General features: G+C 40.0%; 1 protein-coding gene across 3 annotated transcripts in view; it reads right to left on the bottom strand.

Moving 5' to 3' along the window:
* Positions 1-209: 209 nt before the first annotated feature.
* The window catches only part of atp9b (ATPase phospholipid transporting 9B), a 62,184-nt gene continuing 36,756 nt past the window's right edge, over positions 210-25,637 (bottom strand). For 2 of the 3 annotated variants that reach the window (XM_079570876.1, XM_079570878.1), the window contains exons 15-30: positions 21,232-21,477; positions 16,402-16,563; positions 16,080-16,172; positions 13,289-13,372; positions 11,231-11,401; positions 11,006-11,104; positions 10,836-10,925; positions 9,482-9,626; positions 9,198-9,262; positions 8,971-9,126; positions 8,243-8,307; positions 7,707-7,815; positions 7,566-7,623; positions 4,055-4,258; positions 2,738-2,770; positions 210-840 (exon numbers count right to left, since the gene is read on the bottom strand). In XM_079570876.1, the coding sequence (XP_079427002.1) occupies positions 704-840; positions 2,738-2,770; positions 4,055-4,258; positions 7,566-7,623; positions 7,707-7,815; positions 8,243-8,307; positions 8,971-9,126; positions 9,198-9,262; positions 9,482-9,626; positions 10,836-10,925; positions 11,006-11,104; positions 11,231-11,401; positions 13,289-13,372; positions 16,080-16,172; positions 16,402-16,563; positions 21,232-21,477 (1,917 nt within the window). In that variant the 3' untranslated portion in view covers positions 210-703. The remainder of the gene's footprint in view (positions 841-2,737; positions 2,771-4,054; positions 4,259-7,565; positions 7,624-7,706; positions 7,816-8,242; positions 8,308-8,970; positions 9,127-9,197; positions 9,263-9,481; positions 9,627-10,835; positions 10,926-11,005; positions 11,105-11,230; positions 11,402-13,288; positions 13,373-16,079; positions 16,173-16,401; positions 16,564-21,231; positions 21,478-25,637) is intronic. The other variant, XM_079570877.1, reaches the window with a different exon arrangement.

The raw sequence follows: 25,637 nt of genomic DNA, 5'->3' as shown, positions 1-25,637 counted from the left end.
CTCATGCTCGGGGCTCATACAAATTACTTTTAATCACAAATGTGCAAATGTTGAATATAGCTGGATAGTGGCTCCAAAGTTCCTGCTTTGCGATAGTCCGTGCTTCTGATGTGCGCAGTGGTTCATGAAAGCAGCAAAGGCAAAAATAACTTAAACACGAACAGAGCAGCACAGAAACAACATCCTTCAAAATACAGTGGTCTGTTTTTTTTGGTAATTCCTTGTTGTCCTGCGCTTTGAGGTCGAGAAGTATCGGAGGAGTTGCGAGAAAAATGGCTTTATGTACATCATCAACAAACGTCGGATCTTCCCCACGGGTCCATGAATGCAACTCAACGCTGTAAAAAAGACAGGCCAGCAATTTGTGTTTAAAAAAAACGGACACCTAAAAACGTCACGTAGAAAAAAGTCCAAAACAAAACGCGTATAAAAATTGCTGCAAATGCTGTTAAACGAAGGCAAAATGTTCTCCTTTGAAAGACAAAAGCTGAGAGTGTCCAGCCCCTAAACGTCCGCTTCAACTCAATAATAATATGTGCTCTGGTCTTTTTCAAGTAATGCAAAAGTCTTACGTTCCTCTCCTCTGATTGGTCCGCTGCTTCATCGCAATTGTCGAGCGACCGCGGCTCAAAAAAGTGCACGAAAAAAATGTTCCCAAGCAACAAAACGCCGTCCGATACGAGAGGGAGTCTGTGGCTTTGGCTCAGGACGAGAGCTTGGAGTAGCTGGGAGGAGAGAATTTGCGTTTGAGATACTTGATGATGTAGAGGGGAAGACAGCTGACCAGCGTGATCGCAGAGACTTTCCACAGAAAAGGCCAAGTCGTGATGTAGGACAGGTCTGAAAGGGGAAAGACGTGTTAGGACCAAGATTTCAAACATTTGAAGCAAACTTGGCAGATTTTAGCCCCATTCCCACTTTGATTCAGGGTTTACATCCAAAATTAAAGCCATACTCTGTTACATTTCATCATTTCATCCATTCATTTAATTTAATTAGAGCTGGGCGATTTGTTCCTGCAAAAAAATCGTCTTATAAAAAAATATTTGACATTTTAAATATATATATTTATTGTTTTTAGTTAAAGTGAATCAACAAATCCAAAAATAGCTCAGTCACTGTAAAAAAATGAAAAGTCACTGCAGTTTGCAAGGGCGTAGGTTTGGTGTTACTTTTGGTGGGGACACTTTTACAAAAAAAAAAAAATATATATTTTTAATACAAATTTAATGCCTCCAGACTCGTCAAACATCGTCACTTAGCCATATTGACTCTTTGTTTTAGTTGTTTTGTTTTTGTAACCTGTGCTGCCCGTCCCTTCACTGCTCAGAGTTGCAACCCGAAAATATGAATATCTACGCGAATATTTGACCAATCAATGTGAAACAAAAAGTGTTTTGTTGCCGATCGTTCCTCTCCCCAAGCTAAGTGCCACATCTGAGTCAAGTCAGGAGCTCGGTGATCGCACAATGTGAAGATCTCCACATGAAGTTTATTGGTATTGGTGGGGACATGTCCCCATGGCCCCACCCAAACCTACACAATTACAACATCCATATTTTAAACATCCATATTATGAATACTTATAAAAAATATAAAATAAAAATTCGATTTTCTACAAAAATGAATCGAATAGACTTGAATGTTGTAGTTGTGCTTCTGTTTCCTGTTCATTTCAGACAGTGCTTTGTAAGTGTGGTCCGTGTTAAAACAGCCGCATTGAAGTAACAGCTTCTTTTGCGAACGAAGCAAATCAAAATAAGATGTTGCCAAATGTATGATTGATAATGTGTAAAGTTAAATCACAAACGGGTACGTTGTACATGTGCAATGCTGTGTTCCTATGCTCTTTGTAGTAGGTTCTTTTGTACTATTGTTATGATATAATTTCTTATTCAACTGCTCAAATAAACAAAAACAAAACACTTTTAGATGCTAATTTGTACCTAAAAAGGTCTGTACATTCATGAATGATTTCTAACGAGGTTTTGACTTCACCTGTATGGGGTTGATGGGTTGACAACAGCTGAAAACATCTGGATCGCTCATAATTTATGATGTTTGATGGCTAACGCTAACGGTTATAGGAAATATACACTGAACAGGCTGAAAGAAAAGTTTCCCAAACTTCTCGACTTGAGGATTGAACGCCGCTTTTCCTTTTTATTTCTATGTAGCTTTAAAGTCCAATTAGAAGTGATATAATTGAAGCAAATTAAATCTTTAAAATCCTCTAAAATGACTGAGAAAGGAGAACAGGTGCAGAAAATAGAAGATATAAAATGCTTATTGGTAATTATTTCTATGTTTTGCTACATTTGTGGGGGTTCTGGACTGTAGATGTTGATCTTGTGTGATGTTGCGACATATGAGCTGAAAACTTCCGCAGTGTGGCTTTAATATTGAATATAACCCATTAAACTGACATGAGGGCAATTCACCAAAACACCAGGAAGAAGCTGAAACAGGGAAGACTTTCATAAACCCCTGAATATGAAGAATCAGTGACTTTAACCAGTGAAATAAACTGAGTTAAACCAAGCACCAGAGGTTTTTAAACATGCGAATGCACTAAAGGATTTGATACTAAGGATGAAAATTCAGGCACTGGACAGAAAAGACAAAACGTAATGAGACACAAAACACGAGACGAATAAACCCACAAAACAAATGCCCAATCACGATGAAGACATGTGAACACCGAACATGCAAAACTGTCTTTGAGTCTGAAACCTACCAAGGAAAGCTCCCAAGGACACCCTGCCTATACCTGTGTCCAACGCACACGACACACAAGTGGGAAAAGGAGGAACGTGAGATTAAGCACAGAGAGTTACAGAAAACACATTGAAAAAGTGAGAAAAGAAGAGAACAGTGCTCAGTGCCACAGAAAACAGCATCATGTGCCTCGTGTTTGAAAGCGGTGATGTTACTAGTTTATTCAGAGCATCTCGGCTGAATTCAGAGCAAAATAGGGTTAAACAACATCGTGATATTGCACTGAATCATTAGGGCTCGACTGATATGGATCTTTGGTGTCCGATACTGATACGAAGGGGGTTGGCATTGCCGATAGCCGATATATTGGCCGATGTTTTAAGTCATTTGATTTGAGGTTTGTTTGTTTTGTTTGTTTTGTTTGTTGGCACTTCACTCAATGCCTATGTGTGAGCAGTTGGTGGTGGTTGGAGGGAGCGTTGGCGCAGATGTGAGCGGCCTCGCTTCTGTCAGTCTGCCCCAGGGGAAACTGTGGCTTTAAATGTAGCTCACCACCATCAGCATGGAGTGAATGAACCCCCCTCCCTTTCATGTGTGAAGCACTTTGGGTGTGACTTGTGTCGTATGAAAAGCTCTATACAAACACTATCCTGTGTATGAAGCTTCTAAACATGTGTTGAACTGTGACAGCAGGGGGCGCTGTATATTCATGCTTAGTAGGTACTTCAGAGGGAGCTTGTTTGAAAGACAGTCTATAATTTATGGTTCCGAAATTATACACAAAAGTAAGATATGTGAACAAACTGGTGACCGAGGCCTTGGAAGTTGTGGGACGGCTCATTTTAAGGTTCTGGAGATTTATTATTTAACCTTTATTTAACCAGGAAAGTCCCATTGAGATTAAAAACCTCTTTTTTCAAGGGAGCCCTGGACAAGAGAAAAACACTGGAATATGAGCCCGACATATCGATACATCGGCCGGGCCCTACAAATCCTTTCAACATGGTGTTAATCATAACGACTCCCCAAAGCTTGGATAAAATAGAACTAAAACTGAACCTCAGCACCTGCATTTTATATTAGACTGTGATTAATGGTTTAGCCAAACATTATGGCTTCCTGCAAAATGAATATTGTGTCGGCTAATGTATTTTGCAGCCATTTTTTTTTTTTTTGATTGATAAGAGGTAAGATAATCCTCTCTGTGTCTGTGTTTACCCCACACTGAATACATTATCACACTGGTTTGCTCTCAGGCATTTTAGTTACACCGTCATAAACCACTTTAAGGTACTTCTAGGACAAGAGTAAAACATGTGAAGTAATGGCTACTGACCGAAGTACTCGTTGAGGAAGGCGAGCGAGGCGAGGTAGCTGCCCAGGCTGAAGAACTCCGCCAGCACCATGAGCCAGTGCCAGGTGCGGATCGTGAGCGCCACCATCAGGAGCTCGGTGAGAATGAGCGCCGTGAAGGAGATGGCCACGACGTGAACGAACTCCGACTCGAACAGCACCAGGCCGCCGTACATGAGGATACCACCTGGGGGCGCCACAGACAGAGAAGATACAGGATGTTGAGGAGCTTTCAAGGTCTGGCCAACAATAAACCTGGGTCACCGACAGAAAGACTGTTTTTTCTGATACTGATGGACAATGATCTCATTTATAATGTGAAGGTATAACTGTTTAAGCTCTGACCACCAGCCTAAACCGAGCACTTTTTCTCCAGGTCGGCTTTACCCAAACCTAGAAGCCTCTTGGCCAGTGCCTCATTTGAAAGCTAAGACCTACATAACTGATCTAAACAGCTATTCTTCCTCATGTTGTTGCCACTTTTTTCACAGTCTTTTTCATCTCATTTTTTCCCGTTTCTTGTTGCTCTTTTGTTGGTTTTTGATGCCGTTTTCATTACAATTTTGCAACTTTTTTGTTGAGTTTGTGTTAACTTGTTCAATGATTGTTTGTTTTTGGTGAAAACCACAAGAGTGCAGTTTTTGTATCTATATAATTTATATCTTGCTTTTTTGATATATCTATAATATATATATATATATATCATTATATATTCACATCTCGATATCGATACGATAACAATATATCTTTCAGCCCTAGTTTTTGTTGCTATTTTAAAGCTTGTCTCAAGAAGTGACTAGAGAGACTAGAAAATGTGCTTGGTTCAGGTGGGGGTTAAAGTGATAGTCTGTAAGTTTGCAAAGTGAGGCAAGATAAGAGTGAAATTTGAAAGCAAACAATCAAATTTGTCCTCCCTTTAACCAGAAAGCCTGTCCTAGTTTGCAAAATGAGAGCAGGAACAGAACTCTCAAAAGTAAACTGTTAAGCTCCTCCCCCTCCCCCTCCCTCCTGATTGGACCAGACAGGCCGGTCCACAGGAAAGCGCCTCTCATTGGTCAAAGTTGCATCCCGGGATTCTGATTAGTTGCAGAAATCAGCAAAGGGAGGGACTTTTGAAAAGATATTGTTATCTAATATTACTTAAGTTGCATCAAATTTCAAGCCCAGACAGTCAATTATATCTGCTAAATTTGTAAAACTTTGAAACTTACTATCACTTAAAGAAGTTAAAAATAGGATAAAAAAAATACGAAGTACAAATATGTATTAGTAAAATAATAACATTTGAGTAAAATAACGCAATATTTGACAACTAGATTTCACATAACCTTTCAAGACTAAAATACAAAACCGTGAGCAATTAGTTTGGTCATCGTTGGCCAAAATAAGACCCTGCACAAGATCAGGACTAAACCAAGGATGAAACAACCACCTCATAAAATATTTCATCTTCCAAGTGCAAAACCTCTAGACCAAGATCAAATCAGGACTAATCCGGTTCTAATAGAAATCAAATTTGGACTAAGTCGCGTCTAAACCAGAAAAACACCAAACTTATATGCATCACTAAATCATAAATGACATTAAATTGAGCAAAGACAAAGAGCATCACCAGAAGAAGCAGAAATCAGAAGGAAAAACATTGAGGCTTCTTAAAATATGCTAATGAGCTAATGTGTGCAGCCCACCTGTAATCCCACCTACAGTTCATTTAAACACTTACAGCCACATTATGACGCGTGTAATGACTGGATAACTCCCTCCTCTCTCAGCTCTGTGTGTGAGGGAGCGTTCGTCGCCGCCCTCTGTATCCTGATCCTCCTCATTTATCATATCGCGCCTCAAATTGGACCTAACAGACTATAACTGATCGCGTAATTGCCTCTTCATACGACAATTCCTGTCTGAGATTAAGCCTTCATATTTCCCTCTCGCTTTCCCCGCTCATTTCTCCGTCTCTCCGTGCTCCTGTTTTTTTGTGGCCTTTAATTAAAAGGCCGTTTTCGTCAGGAAGTCACGGTCGAGCGAGGGCAAAGATCCGTCTCTCTCTCTCGCGCTGCATGGCTTAGCGATTACTGAAATATCGATTTACTGCACGGACAATAGTGCGCGTGTAAAAGTGTCTGGGCTTCGAAACATAAGCTACTGAGAAAGTGACTTAGATACAGTTTGACGAGGCGAGCAGTAATTATGAAGCACAATGCCAAATCGGTCACGGTTTACAGTAAAATATGAGGATCTTTAAAGTGTGATTTTGACTTAGTATTAGGAAAGTACTAATTAATTACTATTAATATTTACCTTAGGGCACAGCTGCCAGAGGGAAAACAAAAGGGGAAAGAACTACTCTTTGACCTTCTACTACACAACTACTTTAGCGCCCGAGTGCCTTTTCTCCTGTTGAGCATTACAGAGTAACACCTCATTTGAAAGCTAAGACCTACAAAACTAATCTAAGCTTCTTCCTTGTTATGATCAGGTCACAAAAGTGAAAAAAAAATGTGGCAAAAACATGTCCAAAGTGAAACAAAAAAAGCATTGAAAACGTGTGGCAAAAATTCTTCAAAAAAAGCAATGAAAACATGATAAAAATGCAACACAAACGACTAAAACATGAAAACAAAAACAAGGACAAATCGTAGATCAGGTTTGTAGGTCTTAGCTTTCAAATGAGGCGTTACTCTGGCCTATAGGCTGTGAGCTCCAGTCGAGAAGCTTTTAGATTTGAGTAAACTGAAGAAAATGTGCTCGGTTAAGGCGGGGGTTAAAGGGGCTAGACGCAAGTTTGTAATTTTATACTCACTACTGCCACCTCAGGTCATGCGTGTAACTGCAGCTTCTATATTAAGCTCGAGCATGACACCTTTTTGAGAGACAGTGCAGGATTTAGAGGCAGTTGTGGTGAACAGGTCTGGGCTCATGTTTATACATTAGGACATTATTGGAACATGTAGGGGAGGAAAATACATAATTTTACCATTTATAAACTCTGTATAGTCCCTTTAAGGGGTTAACAAATACTTCGAGCGCTGGTGTTTCACTTCTACTGGAAAATGTGCTTCAATGAGCTTCAAAATGTGCTTCAAAAATGAGACAAAACATTTGTGTCTCGTGCAAAAAGAGTGAAACTTGTGATTTTGATTGCAGCGTTTTATTGCTTTTTTGTGTGTTTTTCATCACATTTTAATGTTTTTTTTTTAGCTGCGTTTTACGTCTTGTTTTTGTCACTATTTTGACACATCTTTCGAGAAGCTTTTAGATTTGGGTAAAGTCGAACTGGAGAAAATGTGCTCGGTTCAGGTGGGGATTAAGAGGTAAACTATGTTTCAGCAAAGATTGTGTCTATTGTTATTGTGTTATATGTACTTTAATGTTAGAATAGCGGATTTTTCTGGCAGTAAAATTCAGTGACATATTGGCTAAAATGTTGACTGTACTTTGTTGATCATATTTGTTGTTAAAAGTCTTCTCTGAAATGAGCGGCTCGATCTTACCTTGGTAAACACTGATTAAAACCCAAATGAGGAAGGTTTTAAAAGATAAGGATCGGCCCTGAAACAGACAAAGGCAGGGGTTACTTTACATGTTTTGGATGTTTTAATCACTATTTGAATGATGTGAATCTGCGCACAGACCTTGGTGAGGTCTTTGTACAGCTCTGGGTAAAGCAGAGCCATCTCCGGTTTAACGTCCTGATCCAGGACCAGGGAAAACACGGGGAACATGGTGTAGATCGTGGCATAACTGTGAATGAAATAAACATCATTAATACACGAAGAGGGGAATGTACAGTAAAATGTAGAAAAGTTAGTCAAAAATACACTTAGTACAGTAAAGGAGGGCTGCACAATATATATATATTGCGAAAAATATCGTTAGGTGATGCAATATCCGTATCGCAAAAAGCCATAATATAATCGCAACATTACTATAGTCTACTATATTCTAAAAAGTGAAGTTGTCTTTTTTAAGTCTTCTTTTGACACAGTTTGCTGAAAAACTAGTTACTTGTGTTTAATTAGAATGGAACATATCGTGTTGAAATTGTTATATCGCAATATTATAATATAATTAATATAATTTGCACAGGTATATCGCATATCGGAAGTTACTTCAATATCATGCAGCCCTACAGTAAAGTAACTGAGTACAGATCAAAGGCAGGACATACCCGACCATGAGGAAGCCCTGGTACAGCGGCACAGAGGCGAAGTAAAATATGGAGGAAAAAACGGCCTGAAAGAGAGAGAGAAAACTATGAAGCTTAAATTAAATTAAATTAAGGATGGGTTTGGTACAAGCTGCATCTTCCCTATGTTCATCTGCAATTTAAATAAAGCACATATTTGGTTTGGATGAGCAAAAAGCAAAAAACAAAACAAATCTAACCCCTTAACCTCCACCTGAACCGAGCCCATCTTCTCCAGGCTTTACCCAAATCTAAAAGCTTTTTGAAATAAGCATCAAGATAGTGACAAATTGAGGAGAAAATAAAGTTCAAAACACAACAAAAACGCAACAAATAAGTGACAAAAATGTGAAAAAAAAGACAAAAATGTGATGAAAAAAATGACAAAAAAGTCTTGAAAAATATATTTTAAAAAAAAGCAATGAAAAGGTGCCAAAAATTAGATGAAAAGCCTCAAAAGAGCAACAAAAAGTGACAAAAAAGGCGATAAAGAGAACTTTGAAAAAGCGATGACAACAAAGGGAGGAAAATGATCCGTTTTCATCAGTTTTGTCAGACTTTGCTTTCAAATGAGGCGTTAAACAATAGGCTTTAAGTTGAATTGGAGAAAATGCGCTCGGTTAAGGCGGGGGTTAAGAGGTTAAAAAAAATACATCAATATGAAGAACAAAGTGTGATTCATTTCCTCCCGTCCTGCCCGTGTGCCGCACCTGCATGGTGGAGATGATCATGCCGCGATGCATCACAAACTGCCCCAGGGCGGCCGAGCGCTTGTAGCTGTTCCTGCCGTGGACCATGAGCAGACGGCCGATGTGCTTGAACTGTGTGATGGAGAAGTCGGCCGCCAGCGAGGCCTGCCTCCCTTCCTACACGACACAAAGGAGAAACTCAAGCAGAATGTAGAGGAAAAGTTGAGGAAAAGTGTCCGATTTCTTACCTTTCCCTCGATCCCGATGCCACAGTCTGCAGCTTGAATCATGCTCACGTCGTTTCCTCCATCACCTGAGCCACAGTCGGGGAGAAGATCTTACTATACATCGTTTGTACTCAATTTCACAAGAATAAGAGGGTAAAATAATATAGCCCTCACAAAACACCTGCTGCAATAATGTGCTTTGCCTGCCCTCTTGTGGACATGCGGTGTAACACATGCACTGACTCCCATGAAACTGATTCTATTGGAGCTGTTTTAGTGGTAGTTATTAGAATTTTAGCACAGACCGATGGCGCAGGTCCTGTTCTCCGTGTGCTGCTGCAGGAGTTTGACGATCTGTGCTTTCTGCGTGGGGGAGCAGCGGCAGCAGACCACCGCGGGACACTGACACGCCAACTCCACAAACTCGTGCTCGTAGTAGCGCAGACACACCTGCAACACGAGAGAGAGCCATGAGATTACGCTCGACAGGGAAAACACATGTGCTCCTAACGCTCACCTACACACTAACTGAACGATTTCCTAGGAGGGCAACCCCAGAAAAAGATCATGAAAAGAAAGGGCTTTTTCATCTACATAGAGCACGATATTAGCATGAGTTCAGTGCAGTGTGGGTTTAGGTGATGTAGAAACCAGTTATATTTAGGGCTGGGTCCCGTTAAACTATACCAGAATGGTATCGGAAAAAAAAGTTTAGGCGGTACTCGTATCGAAAAAAATGAAAGCATCAACAGCTGATAGAAAATCTTGTATCTTTAGATCCAAGATTTGATGCTGTTGGTCCTGGGACAGCAATAAAGGAAGGGACTTGGTTGTTTTAGCTCAAATAAATAATTGTTGCCCAATTTTTCCCCCTATTTTTTCCCCCATCTTTTCACAACTTTTTCCTTTCAATTTGTATTGCTAATAATTTCCCTATTTTCCCCCCATTTTTTAAATAATTTTCCCATTTTTTTCCTTTATTTTTGCAACAAGTTCATTGAATTTTCCCCCAAATTTGCATGTCTTCCACACATTATTGTTCTGTTTTCTGGTTCTCGATGACAAATATTCTAGTAGGTATCGGAAAACGTATAGAAAAAATAAAAATCACGATTATTTAAGTCATAATTGAAATCACGATTATTCAAACGATTATTTGTTGCCTTTAAAAAAAAGTCTATCTTTATTTTATTTATTTATTGATTAATCAAAAAATTATGCTGAATATGTTTTTTGAACAGTCATAAAAGTATAAATGATTTCAAGAATGCCTCGATTAAGGAGAGGTCTCTGTTCACACCTGCCCCCTGCTGGCCAGCCCACACACCTGCGCAAGTAAACTGAGCGGCGCGGCCTGATGACATCATCACACAGCGCAGTTTGTTTTTGAGCCTTGGCACATGAAATGCGAAGGGAAAATAATCCCAGCGGCATGAAATAAAGTAAGTAACTGCACAGCAGTACAGTATAATATTTTAGGCCCGGCAGCTGTTATTACTTCCTGGATGCTTGGCTGAACTCATCGCCTTCCTAAAGTTTTGATCAGCAGATGTTCTAATAACCAGCCAGTCTTCAAAACGTCAAACTTCTGAAGCACATCTCCGTCTACCTGCTCATCTGCTGATCCGCTGACCCCTGTGTAACATTACTGTGTAGCACCTCTAAAGAGTCTCCGGAGATGACCAGGGCACAGTCGTGTTTCCTCCTGAAGGCGTTGAGCTCCAGATGGGCCTCTCCGCGGTTCGTCACCTGCTCGAGAGCCACAACAGACGATAAGCCAGAACTGAAGCACGGGTGTGAACGTGGGGAGATGGAGGAGATGGACGTACGGGTTTGAAGACGTGGATGTCCTGGTTCCTCGACACCAGGTGGGAGCTCTTAGCGATGCAGGTGGCCGTCTCCAGCTTGTCGCCGGTCAACATCCAAATCTGGAGACGAAACAGATGAATGAGGAGATTATCTGTACTGGGAGGCAGATGTTTATGTTTGTTGAGAAGAAGTATTATAAAACATCATCAAACATTTCCCAAATCTATTAGTTAATTCGGTGGGACCTTGATGCCGGCGTTGCGCAGCAGCTCCAGCGTGGGTCTGACGTCGGCCTGGAGCTGGTCTTCCACTCCGGTCAGACACAGCAGCTCCATCTCTCGCTCCAGACTCTCCACCGCCGCCGCCACCTTCAGCGACCGGTCGTGGATACTCAGCTTCGCCTGGTTATAGCGGTTCTGAAGCAGAAGATACACTAGATGATTAGATTTAGGCTACAAGAACATATAGCCATAGTTACTAGAAGACCCAATGAACCGAATTGGATGATTAGCTTGATCAACATATAGGATTTTAACTACTATGCCCAAAACCAAGCTTCAAAACACATTTTCATATACTGTCTAGTAGGATTGGGGCTAAATATCGGATCGGACTTGGATCCCAATACTTTGTGCTGCAACACCAAGTATCAATATTTATCAAGTAGCACAATACTTTCAATACTTGTGTTTGGAGGCATTTTTTTATCATACACTCAGGGCTCGAGACTAACAAAGTCCGGACCCCCAAGGGTCATGTAGATCATATAGATAAATTATTATTTTATTGGAGTATGTGTGTGTTATTTTACCAAAGTGCCATAATTTGTTCTGAATTTGATTAATTGTATTTAGCCATTGTTTTTTTCCCCATTGTTTTTTTAATAATTATACAGGCTAATGTCCCCATCTCCCACTGTGTGACCCGGACGGGGGTCACGAGCCCAGTTAACTGTTATAATGAGGATCGTGTCTCCAAAAGGTTGAGAAGCACTGGTTTATAGTATAGTTTATAAACTTTGGACACATGACTTTTTACATATTTCAAGGTAAACATATCAGTGGTCAATTATAATTATAATTACTTACTGTATCACAATACATATTGGATCGACCCCCCCCTGGGTATCGTGATATGTACTGGATCGTGACAAAAGTGGATCGTCCCAGCCCTACTGTCGAGTAATGTTTCCATTACAGTTGCTAAATTTAAAATGTCTGTACAATATTGTTTTCTTTACAAAAAATTAAAGAGGAGGCGAATAAAGTTCAATCGTGTCATTGTCTTAACTCATTCCTACACTGGAAAAATTACCATCTTAAATGAGATAAATCACTTATGTTGAATTTGGGTCGGTTTGAACTGCTCTAATCTAGGATAAAAATAAAGCCAATGGAATAAGCGTAAATCCCTCCTCAAACCAGACAAATTCACTTCTATATTTAAAAATATTTATATTTCACGTTTTGTTCCACTGGCAATGAGAGGTTTTATCTGATCTAAGACCAGACTAACCGTATTTAAGTCGCTCTGGAGTATAAGTTGCAACAGCATTGGCAACTACCTGGGTCTGGGGGCACAACTACACCTTTGACGAGCCTCTCCCGGGATCACGTTGTTCAAGCACCCAATTGTGAACTCGTTTCTCTCGCTGTGGCCATCAAGCTTTCAGCCCGCGACAAGCTTTTTTTGTTTTCTTCTTTGCAGTAAAACGAACCTCTGCTTTTCGCCAATCCTTCACAAGTTTCTCGCTGACTCTAAACTTTCTTTCTGCTGCTCGATCACCATTTTAATTTTCAGCGGTTCAGGAGTAGCAGATACTGGTACACAAGCCTAGAGCGCCCTCTAGTGTCTGTCAGTGTGAAAATGACAAAATGTGAAATTACATATTTTGATATATAAGTCATGCCTGAGTATAAATCGCACCCCCAACCAAACTATGAAAAAAATAAAGTGAAACTTATAGTCTGGAAAATACTTTACTCAAACTTTTGATTTAATCACTTAATTCAAGTAGGTTTATGTCATTTCTTTCTTATGATTATTCTTTTCTCAGTGCAACACTTTTCTAACATCCCAATTCATCACGGACATGAGTTTAAAAGTGTTTCATGATAGCCTGCGAGTCCACGATCAATAAAAAAAACCCTTTATATTTTAGAAGAAACAGCTGACCGTGGTCTTTTTTGAAAAAACATCATAATTCCAACACAAGAAAACACTGAATGCAAACCGACTAAATGCTAATTGTTTTGAATACTTTCCCAAAACGTGCCCAAAGTAAAGTTTTGTGTCACATTTACCTCAAAATCCTGGTACTGCTCCTCAGACAGAGACTTCTTGGCAACAACCAGAGTCCGCAGTCCTTCCCTGGCCATGTTCCCGCACTGAAAACAACACAATACTTTACATTTCAACCTTTTTTCTTTTTTTTGAGGTCACTAATTAGCTGATGTTGTATAGGACACGAACACGCACCAATAACTAGACTCCACAGCATGGTCAATAGCGGCATATTAATTCCAACACTAAAAACCTGATCAATGGCGTATAACAGCGCCTCTGGAGATATGCAGAGGACACATAGGGAAACAGACGGGCGGATGGCGGTTTATCTTTCTTATGAACCACCAATGGGCTAAAAGTTGATTGGTTATTGACTGGGTGATTTTGACAGAGGGCATTGTTGTGAATATGACATACAGTAATTACCGCGCCTTTATCTAGGTCACTAATTAAATCTACAGCTGCCCGCGGAGCCAGCAGACTCGATAATGCCAATATAATTATGAACGTATGCGCACGAGGGCGGCCCAGTCTGATCCAGATCAAAGTCACAATGATGGGAGGCGGTGAAAGAGCAGTTATTGCAGGGATAAAGGTCTCAATATCTATTAGCAAATAATGATGAACGCTATTGTGCAGTTTTTTGAGAGCCACATCTTATTTTATTTGGTTGTGACGTGCAAATTGTAGTGTTTTTATTTTCTTATTATGTTGCTTAAACTGCTACAAAGATGTTTCTTTGTAGTTTTCATGCTTCAGTTTTCTCTCAAATGTTAAAGCTCCTGGAAGTTTTAAAAGGCGTGCTGTGAAATGAAACTTGCTTTATAAAAGTGCATTTCAAATATTATTGCTATACTGATCAGAAAAACAATTATTTAATATTTATTTTCCTCAGTTCATGTTGTACCGCAGTGGTTTTTGACCTGGAAGTGCGACTATCTCAGCACCTCAGACAAACTTTTTTAGGCCCATTTCGACAGCACTAGACCAGTTCAGTTCACTTGAGACCAGTTCATATAGGGGGGGGGGCAGCGCCTGCTGTGCTTCAAGTAACTTTAGTGTAAAGTGGTCCGGGTCGTTATGGGAGTGGCCAAGGACATTCATATGCACATGACAGGCATCGATATCGAGACATCTGGCATGAATATCGAGATATGAAATTTTGTCCATATCATTCAGCCCTATTTTAATGCCATTTAAGGCCTTGATTTTGGCACAATTCACATGACTTTTAATGCCCTGTGGAAACCCTAACCCAGACCTGGGCAAAGTACGGCCCGCGGGCCACATCCGGCCCGCGAGATGATTCAGTCCGGCCCATAACTTGTAGGGCATAAATTCATAAGCATGTAAAAAAAAAAAAGTAAGTCTCTAGCTCATTCCTGTGCTGAGTTATGATTTTTTTTTTATTATTACCAGAATGCTTACTCCAGCCACTAGGGGGCAGATTAAATAAGAATAAAAGTAAAGAATTCCACAGGTGTCCAGCAAAGGGCACTGGCATAATAAGATATAAGGATATAAACAACACATTGTGTGACTTGCAAGTGGGATATGGACAGTCTGCCCCTGGGCAGCTGTGGCTACAATAGTAGCTTACTACCACGGAGTGCGGAGTGTATGAATATTGACTACAATGTAGGAGAGACTTGTGACACAGGCTTGTAAAGTGCAATAAGTGTGAGCCGTTTCTATGAGGCTACAGTCCTGCCAGGCTCATCATTATAGATTTATTGAAAAAAAGTCCTCAATGTATTTTCCCAATCAAAACATTTTTATTTTTTTTGGAGCTTTTGTTTATGGACCCCGGCGATACACTCCCAATATATTTATATCCCGATATAAGTTTGAGTTATTGTTGGTGCGGCCCTCCGACTCAATTCAGGCTCCTCATGTGGCCTCTTATGAAAATGAACTGCCCCCCCCTGCCCTAACCCAAGAATTCTCCAAAAGTTTGTCAAAGTATAAACCAGGGGTGTCAAACATACGATTTAATCCGGCCCCTGCCCTGCAGAGCATGAATTCCAGGATATGTCAAAAAAAAAGTACGTCTCTTGCCTATTCCTGTGCAGAGTTATGACTTTTTAAAGAATAACCAGAATACTCATTCTAGCCACTAGGGAGCATTAAATACAATTTAAAAAAGGATAGAGTTCCACACGCGTCCAGCAGAGGGCACTGACATAATAAGAGCTCAGGATATGAAGAGCACACTATATAGCCATGTGGTAAATTCTGCCCCAGGGCGGCTGTGGCTTCAAAAACAGCTTACCACCACCAAGTGAATGAATAATGACTACTGTACTTTCAGGAACTTGTGACACAGGCTTGTAAAGTGCAATACAAGTGCAAGCCGTTGTCATTAATGAAGCTACAGTCAAGTTGGGGCTTTGACCAAATCAAAGCCTTATTCATTTATTGGAAACATTTTCTCGATTATATGCGGCCACGACCCGACGTGGGAGCTGAATTTCGGCCCGCGACCCAAAATGAGTTTGACACCCCTGGTATAAACCCAAACGCTGACCAGTCACACACTCCTATATTTGGTCGAAGCCTTTAGCTTGGATTAGAGCACATATCACTGTGGCGATGCTTCATTCAGCTTCTGATCCAGTGTCGCAGTCATTAATCACCAGGATCTTGTATTGATGATGGGAGAGTGTGACCACAGCGCAAAGCCTCCTCCTGCACATCCCAAAGATCCTCAATGGGGTTCAGATCTGGATTACTTTGCTCAGGCAGTGAACGTCAATAATGGTTTTAAAATGTGTTTTCTTTTCAGAACTGTAGTAAAACTGAAGTCACCTCTTCCTCCAGCCAGTCGTTGTACTGGACGATGCTGGCCATAGCGACGTCTGCGCCTTTCATGTAAAAAGTGATGTCTCCTGTCGACTCCTCCTGCAACGGAACACACAAAAAAAAACATAAGAAAACAGCAAATAACTCACATTCATATTGTCCAAACTTTCTTTATTTTACGAAGTTGCTTTTTTATATTCGTTGTTCACTCTCAAAACCTAAATGTGCAGAACTTCACCTAGAAAAATGCCCCAGAATCTATTTTCCATTGCACTTGGAAGAGCAGCATGAATTGGGGAGAAAAATCTATTTAATTTGTGAGACGCACCCGGACGATGATGCCCATCCTCTTGCTCTCGGAGGTGAAGGGGAAGATCTGCAGGATGTGGAAGGAGAGGATCTGTCCTGAGGGCGTCTTCAGCTGCAGAGAGCCCAGATCCCTGTTCACCAGAGTCAGGCCCACGCTCTCTGTCCAATGCACCAGCGCCACCTACAGGCACAACAGAGATTCATTCAGATATTGAGTTAGACATTCAAAATTATGTTAGTCTCAAACCCTTGGTACCAAAAACAGTAGTTCAGGAGTGGATTTAAGCTGTCCTTCGTGATTGCACTGTTTTTTACTGGATTATGTAACAATTAGGACTTCATATAGATACAAATCAACAGGGTGGGCAAAAGTAATAAACGATAACAATAATGCGCTGCAAGAAGTCATCGAGCAAAGTGTAAAATCATCTTGAAATAAGTCAATGCATTCCATATTTGAGTACCGTATTTTCCGGACTATAAGTCGCTCCAGCCTTGGCAACGACCTGGGCCTGGAGGCGTAACTGCACTGTTGACAATCCTCTCCCGGCAACATGTTGTTCAAGCTCTCATTTGCAAACTCGTTCCTCTAGCTCTGGCCATCTAGCATTTAGCCTGTGATTAGCTTATTTGTTTTCTTCATTCCAGTAAGAGTAACCTCTGATTTTTGCCAGTCCCCCACAAGTTTCTCGCTGACTCTAAACTTTTTTTCTGCTGCTCGATCACCATTTTTTTGAATTTCCAGTGGTACAGGAGTAGCAGATACTGGTACACGAGCCTTGATCGCCCTCTAGTGGCTGTCAGTGTGAAAATAACAAACATGTGAAATGACATATTTTGATATATAAGTCGCATCTCAGTATAAGTCGTACCCTCAGACAAACTATGAAAACAGTGCCACTTAAGAGTCCGGAAAATACGGAAAAAAGTCGTCAAGCACATTTTCTCCAGTTCACCCAAATCTACAAGCTTTTTACTTAAATCTTTACTGAAGGGACAGAGACATTAAGCTCAATGAGAGATGCACCAGATTGCTATCAAAATAAATAACACTAAACAGAATGACCGTTCATTCTTCTAACAGTCAATCACACAACACTTTACCAATCACACTACATTACATTTTGCATCATTCCAATCGCCTTTCCTATTTACAGACATATTAAAATACATTAAAATAATTCAGTGCTGCCCCCAGTGGTTCACAATGGATAAGCAAAAGCTACATTTTGTCATAGAATAATGAAGGCCCTAAAACCAGCCCCTGTCAGTGCCTGCAGGTTTGGCCTCCCAGCAGCCACTTTTTCAAATCCCCGGTAAAAGTACTATAACTTTAATTAATAATTTTTTTATTAATTTGGGAGATTATTCCATTCTTTGATTGTTTATATGAAAACGCTGATTGTGCAAATGAAGTTTTGCGTATTGGGACACTACACTGCCCTCTAGAGGAGGAGAGTGTAGCTCTATTTGTCACTTGTCTATTTGATGTTAATTGTACAAATTAAAAGGAGCAGGATCTTGCCTGGAGCTCACAGCCTATATTTTAGGCCAGAGTAACGCAACATTTGAAAGCTAAGACCTACAACGTCACATTTTTGTAGCACTTTTATGGCTTTTTTTTAATGCTTTTTCATTAGTGTTGCTTTTCTGTCACTTTTTGGTCGCTCTTATGATAATCTTTTTTGTTGCATTTTCATCTTTGGTTTTGTCTCTTTTGTCGCTATTTTAACACCTTTTTCAAGAAGCTTTTAGTTTTGGGTAAAGCCAAACTGGAGAAAATGTGCCCGGTTCACGTGGGGGTAAAGAGGTTAAGGAAAAACTATTCTCAACAATCTTATTTCAGGTAAATGAAGACTTTTTATGTGATTAGATCAAGAACGACAATTTGTTCCTGTTCGAGTAACTGAATGACTCGCTTTACTGTCGGAGCTTCCGTTGTCCCTAGCGATGGCAAAGCTCATATCAATATCAGTGCAAGATTTCCCATAATGGACAACAATAACACCTTTATAAAGTTTGCAAACCGTTTGAATTTAGCTTCACTGTTTTGAAAGGTTTTGGTAAAAATCTCAAAATCAAAGACAGTTATCAAATATCTGCATTTTCCCCTCACGTTCTGCAGTGTTGGAAATCTAGCAGCCGCACACATTAAAGAGCAGAGACTGGGTATGAAAGCGTACACGGTCCTGGGAGTCCTGGGAGAGGGCAGTGCGAGCCTCTCTTCAGCTGGAGTGAAGTGTTGTTCTGTTTTCTTCCTCTTTTCTGCAGCAGGAACCTCGGCCCCTCAGAGCTCAGCTGCGTTCCACTCCACCCCTCAATGGCTTCATTTTCAATTTAGACACTCGCCGCTTGTTATTATACTCCGACCTACAAATTGGGACTTCCTGTTAATAGCCCATCATTTTTCCTGCGCCCCCTTTGAGCCGCGGAGAAAGAGCTGCCTATATTTACTCAACACACATCTGCAGCTCATTACACAGGGCCAGGGGAGGGGGCTGAGGCGCTGAGTGTGCTCTTCATCTGATCTCCGGATCTATGTCAGCGCCTTGTAAAGCGTTTACTTATCATTTCTATTCACTGTCAAAGAGAAGAATGAACAATGTTGAAGTAGACCAACAATATTAATAGTTTTCAAATCAAAGTAGTATCCATTTGTCTGTGATTTCAGTAAATAATTTCAACACATTGTCCTTTTAAATGCTGCTTTTAACTTGTATATGTGTCATTTTTAATGTTCCTTGATGTAAAGCGACCTTGAGTGTCCAGAAAGGCACCCGGTTTTCATCACATTTCTGTCATTTTTATCACTTTGTCTTTTTTGCCTCATCCGTCACTTTTTTGTCATTTTTTCATCTCATTTCTGACATTTTTTTCATCACTTTTTTGTCATTTTTTCATCACATTTCTGATATTTTTCATCACATTTCTGTCATTTTTCATCACTTTTTTGTAATTTTTTCATCACATTTCTGTCATTTTTATCACTGTCTTTTTTTCCTCATCCATCACTTTTTTCACATTTCTGTCATTTTTTTCATCAAATTTCTGACATTTTTTTCAGCACTTTTTTTCATTTTTTCATCACTTTTCTGTCATTTTTCATCACATTTCTGTAATTTTTTCATCACTTTTTTGTCATTTTTTCATCACATTTCAATCATTTTGTCCCATCACTTTTTTGTCATTTTTTCATCACGTTTCTGTAATTTTTTCATCACTTTTTTTTGTCATTTTTTCATCACATTTCTAATCCTTTTTTGTCATTTTTTCATCACTTTTCTGTCATTTTTCATCACATTTCTGTAATTTTTTCATCACTTTTTTTTGTCATTTTTTCATCACATTTCTAATCCTTTTTTGTCATTTTTTCATCACTTTTCTGTCATTTTTCATCACATTTCAATCATTTTGTCCATCACTTTTTTGTCATTTTTTCATCACTTTTTTTTGTCATTTTTTCATCACATTTCTGTCATTTTTTTATCACATTTCTATCATTTTTTTCATTACTTTTTTGTCATTTTTTATAAAAAATTTCATTGCATTTTTGTCACTTTTTTATCACATTTTTGTTGCTTTTCTGTTGCTCTTTTGTTGCATTTTCAATGTGTTCTTTGCGCCTTTTTTTTTAAACCAATGGAAACCGCTAAGCTAACATTAGCCACAATCGCAAATTTTATAGTTTCCATAAAAACGCCTGCTCCTTTCAATCTGCACCAGTAATCAGATTCTCCACTTCCACAATGGATGCATTTAGTTTTAGAATTTTATTCAGGGTTTAAGTGAGTACTTTTTAGCTCTAATTTAAGTTTTGATCGTAGCACAGCAGGTTCCTTCCGGCTCTCTGGGAGTGAGCAGGAGAAGGAAGGGCTGCTCTGTAGGAAACACAGAAAGCATCGATACCTGCTCAAATGAATATCTAGCTTCAATACCACTTTTAGTATCGATTTAGTATTGAGGAATCGATTTTTTTGACAACCCTACTGTGAACATGTGCTCCAGCATCAGTATTTTTCATAGTAATTTATCCAGGCAAAACACAAACACTTCTGGTTTACCCATTTTGAATCTTTTTGTTTTTGCTCATTTTTAACTTAACACTTTGACTTGTCTACCCTGATCCAATAACAACCCATAACATCAGTGTGAATGACATCACGGGGGACTACGGTCACAGCCTGCAGCGGGAGGTTTTCACGACCCCTTCTCGACCCCCCGAGTGACCCCAGGGTCCAGCCCACTTCATCTCCTTAACGACGGTTCGTTACATTAGAGGCAGAACGAGGCGCGACTGGCCAAAGCAAACTCGGCATCAACAACAAAGATCAGACGCGAGCAGCCAATGAAACGGAGGTGACGAGAGCAGAAAGACACAAAGACCGCGGCTCGCAGCTGTCTCTCTGTGAGAAAATTAAATATTGATCAATCCGAGACGTGTGAAAGTGAAGTGGACAAGGAAATAAATAAATACAAACATCAAAGTGGGAGGGACGGGGCAGACAGGTGAAGTGAAAGACGGGGATTTATCTGTGTAGACACTCCCACTCAGAGGAGCAGCTCGAAAGTGCATTTACTTCAATTATTATTACGGTTTAGAGATGAAGCACTGGGGTTGCATGGTCTGAGAATTGAACCCATGACCATCTTGCTGAGAGGCAAGACCCACCCCCTAAAGTCAATGATAGAATAGTAGTACTAGTATAGTAGTAGTAAACATAATTGTGATTTGATAGTTTTCAGGCAAATGCTGTCCAAGCTGTAACGAAGTAGGTTTATGACTAAATTTGTGGAGATTGGAGCAAAAGGCTCAAGTGTAAAGTACTGTAGAGCATCTCTGCGCCCTCACCTCGTCGGGACTGGAGGCCTGGTAGGTCCTGTTGTCGTCGCTGAAGTCCTGGTCGGCCTCGGTGGCCTCTGGTTCTCCGTTCACCTGGCTCTCGTAAACCGGAGTCACGTTGTGGCACAGAGCGATGGCCTTCACCGCCTCGTGGATCCGGCTATTCACGGACTTGCGCACCTTCGGAGCCGACGACTGGGGCTTCCTGGACGGGGTCGCTCCGCTGGTGCTGCCGCCGGAGGGCTGGGAGGGCACCTGGCATAGGAAGAGATGATAGATGTAAGAGTCAAGGATTTATTTATTTATTTGAGCAGTTAGTCTGCTCAAAAGGAGTGGGCCGAAGCAAAAGGCTTATAGGCGCCCTCCCCCCAAAATAAAAACAATAACATTGTCATTTCACAGTCAAAACAAAGAACATAATACAAAGGTAACAAAACAATAATGAAAAAACAGCAGCAAAATAAAGAAACAACAGCAAAAGAATGGAGTCTATATCTAGACGATTACAAAACATCACACCAAATTGGCTATTTTAACACAAACCAAACTTTAAAGGGGCTAGATGCAAGTTAGTCATTTTATGCTCACAACTGCCACCTCAGGTCTTATGCTTAACTGCAGCTTCTATATTAAGCTCGTGCATGACGGCACTTCGGACCTAAATTAACACTTTTTTGAGTGACAGTGTAGGATTTTAGAGGCAGTTGTGGTGAACAGGTCTGAGTTCATTCTACATATAAGGACAAGGCTGGAACATGTAGGGGGAGGAAAATACTTAGTTTTAACATTTTTAAACTCTGTATAGTCCCTTTAAGTCAAAAAGGCACAATAATATTATATAATACTCAATACTAAATGATCTTGCGACTTCCCAGTTGTCATTACCATCCTCAGTATGATATTAATTTATATTTTTTTAAATAATTAATTTGTGTACAATTTTCAATATTTCAGTATAGTGTAAGCTCTACATAGTGCAGTGCGTTAAAAATAACTAACTGATTTTGTAGATGATGTTCCTATACTGTGTGGTGCATTAAAAGACAAGGTTCGTGAGATAGAAGGATAGAAAACACTGATGTATAACATTTAAAAGGAGCAGGCCACCGTTTTTATATAGATATGTTCTTACCTGAGCTCTCAGTATGGAAGAACTGTGTGCTCTCAGTTACGCAAAAAGACCAAAGATGTCGTTAGCATTTGGCCTCTCCCAGTATATTCCTATAGCTCCAAACGGGGTGAAGTAAGAAGCGACCAAGCTCTTCCACAGGCACAAAGACCAGACAGGTAAGTATCAGTCAGTCTATGCTCAGGTAAGAACATATCTCAGTATGGAAAAACGGTGGCATGTTTCTTTAAACCAGAGAAGAAATGTGAGCAACTGAAGTTCTTGCACAGGTTTAGAATCAAATTTCAACATTTCTCATAAAATTGCCACTTCATTGGTGCAAAACTAGGATTTTTACTGCACATCAACATTATCCTATTGCACCAAGTAATATTTTGGAAAAAATTAAAACTTTTTAATGTTGAAAATAAGAATTTCACATTTTTGTCCAAATTTTTCTTCATTAAATTGCCACTTCACTTGTGTAAAATAACTATGATAAAACTTCCAGCAGCCATTATTCCATCAAACACGAGAGGACCTGTCACACTTTAAAAGCTCAGGTTTTATTTGATTGTTTTTATTAATAGACGTTCCCCTTCGAGTCCTGTTCCGTTCGCCCCGTCCCCCAGCACCGGTACGTGGTGTGACAGCGCCTTTAACCTCGGCCTGGTGGATAACTCACAATGACAGGTTTCCAGTGGAGAGAGAGAGCGTCACCATATTTATCCTGTCATAACTGCTGTAAGGGCCTCTTTCTGTCGACATGTCATCCATTTAACGCTGCAGCACACAGCCCTCTGAGCCACTGAGCGATACAGAGTTTATTATAACAGGCTCACGGGGAGAGAAAAGGACAGAACATGACAACCTTTGTCAAGAACAAATTGGACAGATCTGGTGATGTTTTTGCTCAAAGTGATTATTCAGGCCGGATACACAGCAGTACAGTCCGAGACCTTATCTACCAGCGTTTCAAAGGAAGTGATTGACAGGTGGATTAACCAATGGACAGCATTCACAACAACCTGTGATTTAAAATTAGGAGAAGCAGCGTTCAAGCTCGATGCCCGCTCAATGTATTTAGCAGTTAGCATTAGCCATCAAACATTGCAAATGATGAAAAATCCAGATGTTTTCAGATGTTGTCAACCCATTGACCACATAGGACCACAGGTGAGGTCAAAGCCTAGTTAGAAATCATTAATGAATGTACAGGCCTTTTGAGATTTTACTTTAAATTAGGGTCTAAAAGTGTCCTCTGAGCTAAATGCTAACTCACATTCAGTTAAGTTTATCAAGTGACCACTAAACATCATCTTATGAGAAGCTAGTAAAAAAAACACAGAAATGATATAAATGCCATGAAAAGGACCAAAGATACCTCTCCATGTGTTAGTATTGTGCCTGTCTTCCCTATTAATTTGTATGGAGATGGAACATTACAGTTTAGTCGGGCTGTGTGCATTTGTAGGAGCAGGCTCAGAGCTGAAGGCATTTCTCTGATTTTTATGGTCACAACATTCAAAACAACCTGTAATTTAAAATGGAATTGGTGCTGAAGAAATCTATTGTGGTAACTATGGTAACGGTCCAAACGCAGAATTTTCTACTTGGTGTATGGCTAAAATCTCCGTAATGGCTGGTCCTACCCACATGGAATAAAAACTGTCACAAAGTTCAAAGTGTTCTCTCTCAGCACATACGAACTGAGGCAAAATGACCGTCTCATAAACGTGTCCAAAAGTGGGACGATATTCAAAATGAGGTGTTTGATGCTTGTCAGATGAAAGGACTTTCAGCATTCAATGAATGTGGCAGGTTTGTGAATCCACTCACTTCCAAATAATGATCAGGTTCAAAATTGAAAATTATAACATGACCTCCTGAAATGTCCTAAATGAATGTCAAAATGTCAATCAATCAATCAAACTTTATTTATAAACCGGTGTAATGTGGTCCCGCCTCCTGGTCTTCATCAGGACACGAGCTGCTGAGTTTTGTAGAAGTTGTAGTTGTTGAGATCCTCTTTTTGGGAAGACCAGAAAGCAGGGCATGTGGCTGGCTATGTTCTTTAGATGGTAAAAACCTATCTTTGTGATATTCTTAATGTGTAAAATAGGACTGAGTTTAACTTTTTAATCCTATTTCAAAAGCGTTTTAGTTGATTTAAAGATGGTCCAGAGAAGCCAAGTATAAGGGACAGTGAATGTATGAGAAGACGTCGGAGGTTTTAACACCTTACTTTTTTGTTGTGTTATTGCTTTTCTGGCACGTTTTTGTTTTTTGTTGCTCATTTGTTGCTGCTTTGTTGGGTTTTTCGTTGCTTTTTTGTCGTGTTTTCATTTTATTTTGCTATTGTTGCATTTCCGGCATGTTGTCGTCACTTTTTTGATGCCTTTTAGTCACTTTATTGTCACTTTTTTTGTCATATTTTTGTTGTTTTTTCATCTTCGCTATTTTGACGCGTTTTCTAAGAAGCTTTAAGATTCGCGTAAAGCCAAACTGGAGAAGACGTGCTCAGTTCAAGTGGGGGTTAAGAGGTAAATATGTAAAATACATCGTTGAAGTGTCCAAAAGTACTTCATGTTTCAATCTATCCTAAAATGACTTCTCAACAAGCCTTCCTTCTCAGTAAATACTATTAATTGGCGTTTCTCTTGTGCTCTGCCTGTTCCGGCGTGAGTATTAAAAATCCCAGTCATTTCTCCGGTCTGTGATCACTCGAGGTTTGTAGCAGATGGTCTCGGAGCTGAGCAGCTGTTTGAGCAGAGACCGAACAATATCATTTTGTCACGAGGCGCATCTGAACCACCCAGAGAGGAGCGCACTTACAGTACAAGAGCCTCTCAGGGAGGACATGATGATGAATTAACAATATGACTCTTTACTGGAGTATGTCACGATGTGTAAATACAACAGACTCTTTCATCATTCTCCAGAGAGAGAGGGAGAGAGAACGTGGAAGTATCCAGTCGCAAAAACAGAACATCACTCTAGATTGTAGAATAAAGGCGATAAAGGAATTGTACTGGAAAATAACTTTACACACAGCTTGAACAGATAATCAATAGAAAAGTTTCAGTTTCACCCAGATGTTGAAAAGAGTTATGGAGAGTTTTATGGAGTTATTAGATGAATATTAGGCAAAAAGCTACAACAAATCAATGAAGTCTTTCAATCAGACTCACATTTATACATTTTTGGCTAGAGATGAACCGAGTAACCAGTATTGGGCCGATACCACATGCTTGTACTCATACTCATACTCATTCATGAGGTCCCGAAACCAGAAACCGGCCACTTG

The sequence above is a fragment of the Gobius niger genome (genome assembly GCF_951799975.1).
Source record: "Gobius niger genome assembly, chromosome: 14".
Taxonomy (NCBI): domain Eukaryota; kingdom Metazoa; phylum Chordata; class Actinopteri; order Gobiiformes; family Gobiidae; genus Gobius; species Gobius niger.
Note: the sequence above shows the minus strand (reverse complement) of the source record. Positions and strands in the feature narration are given on the sequence as shown.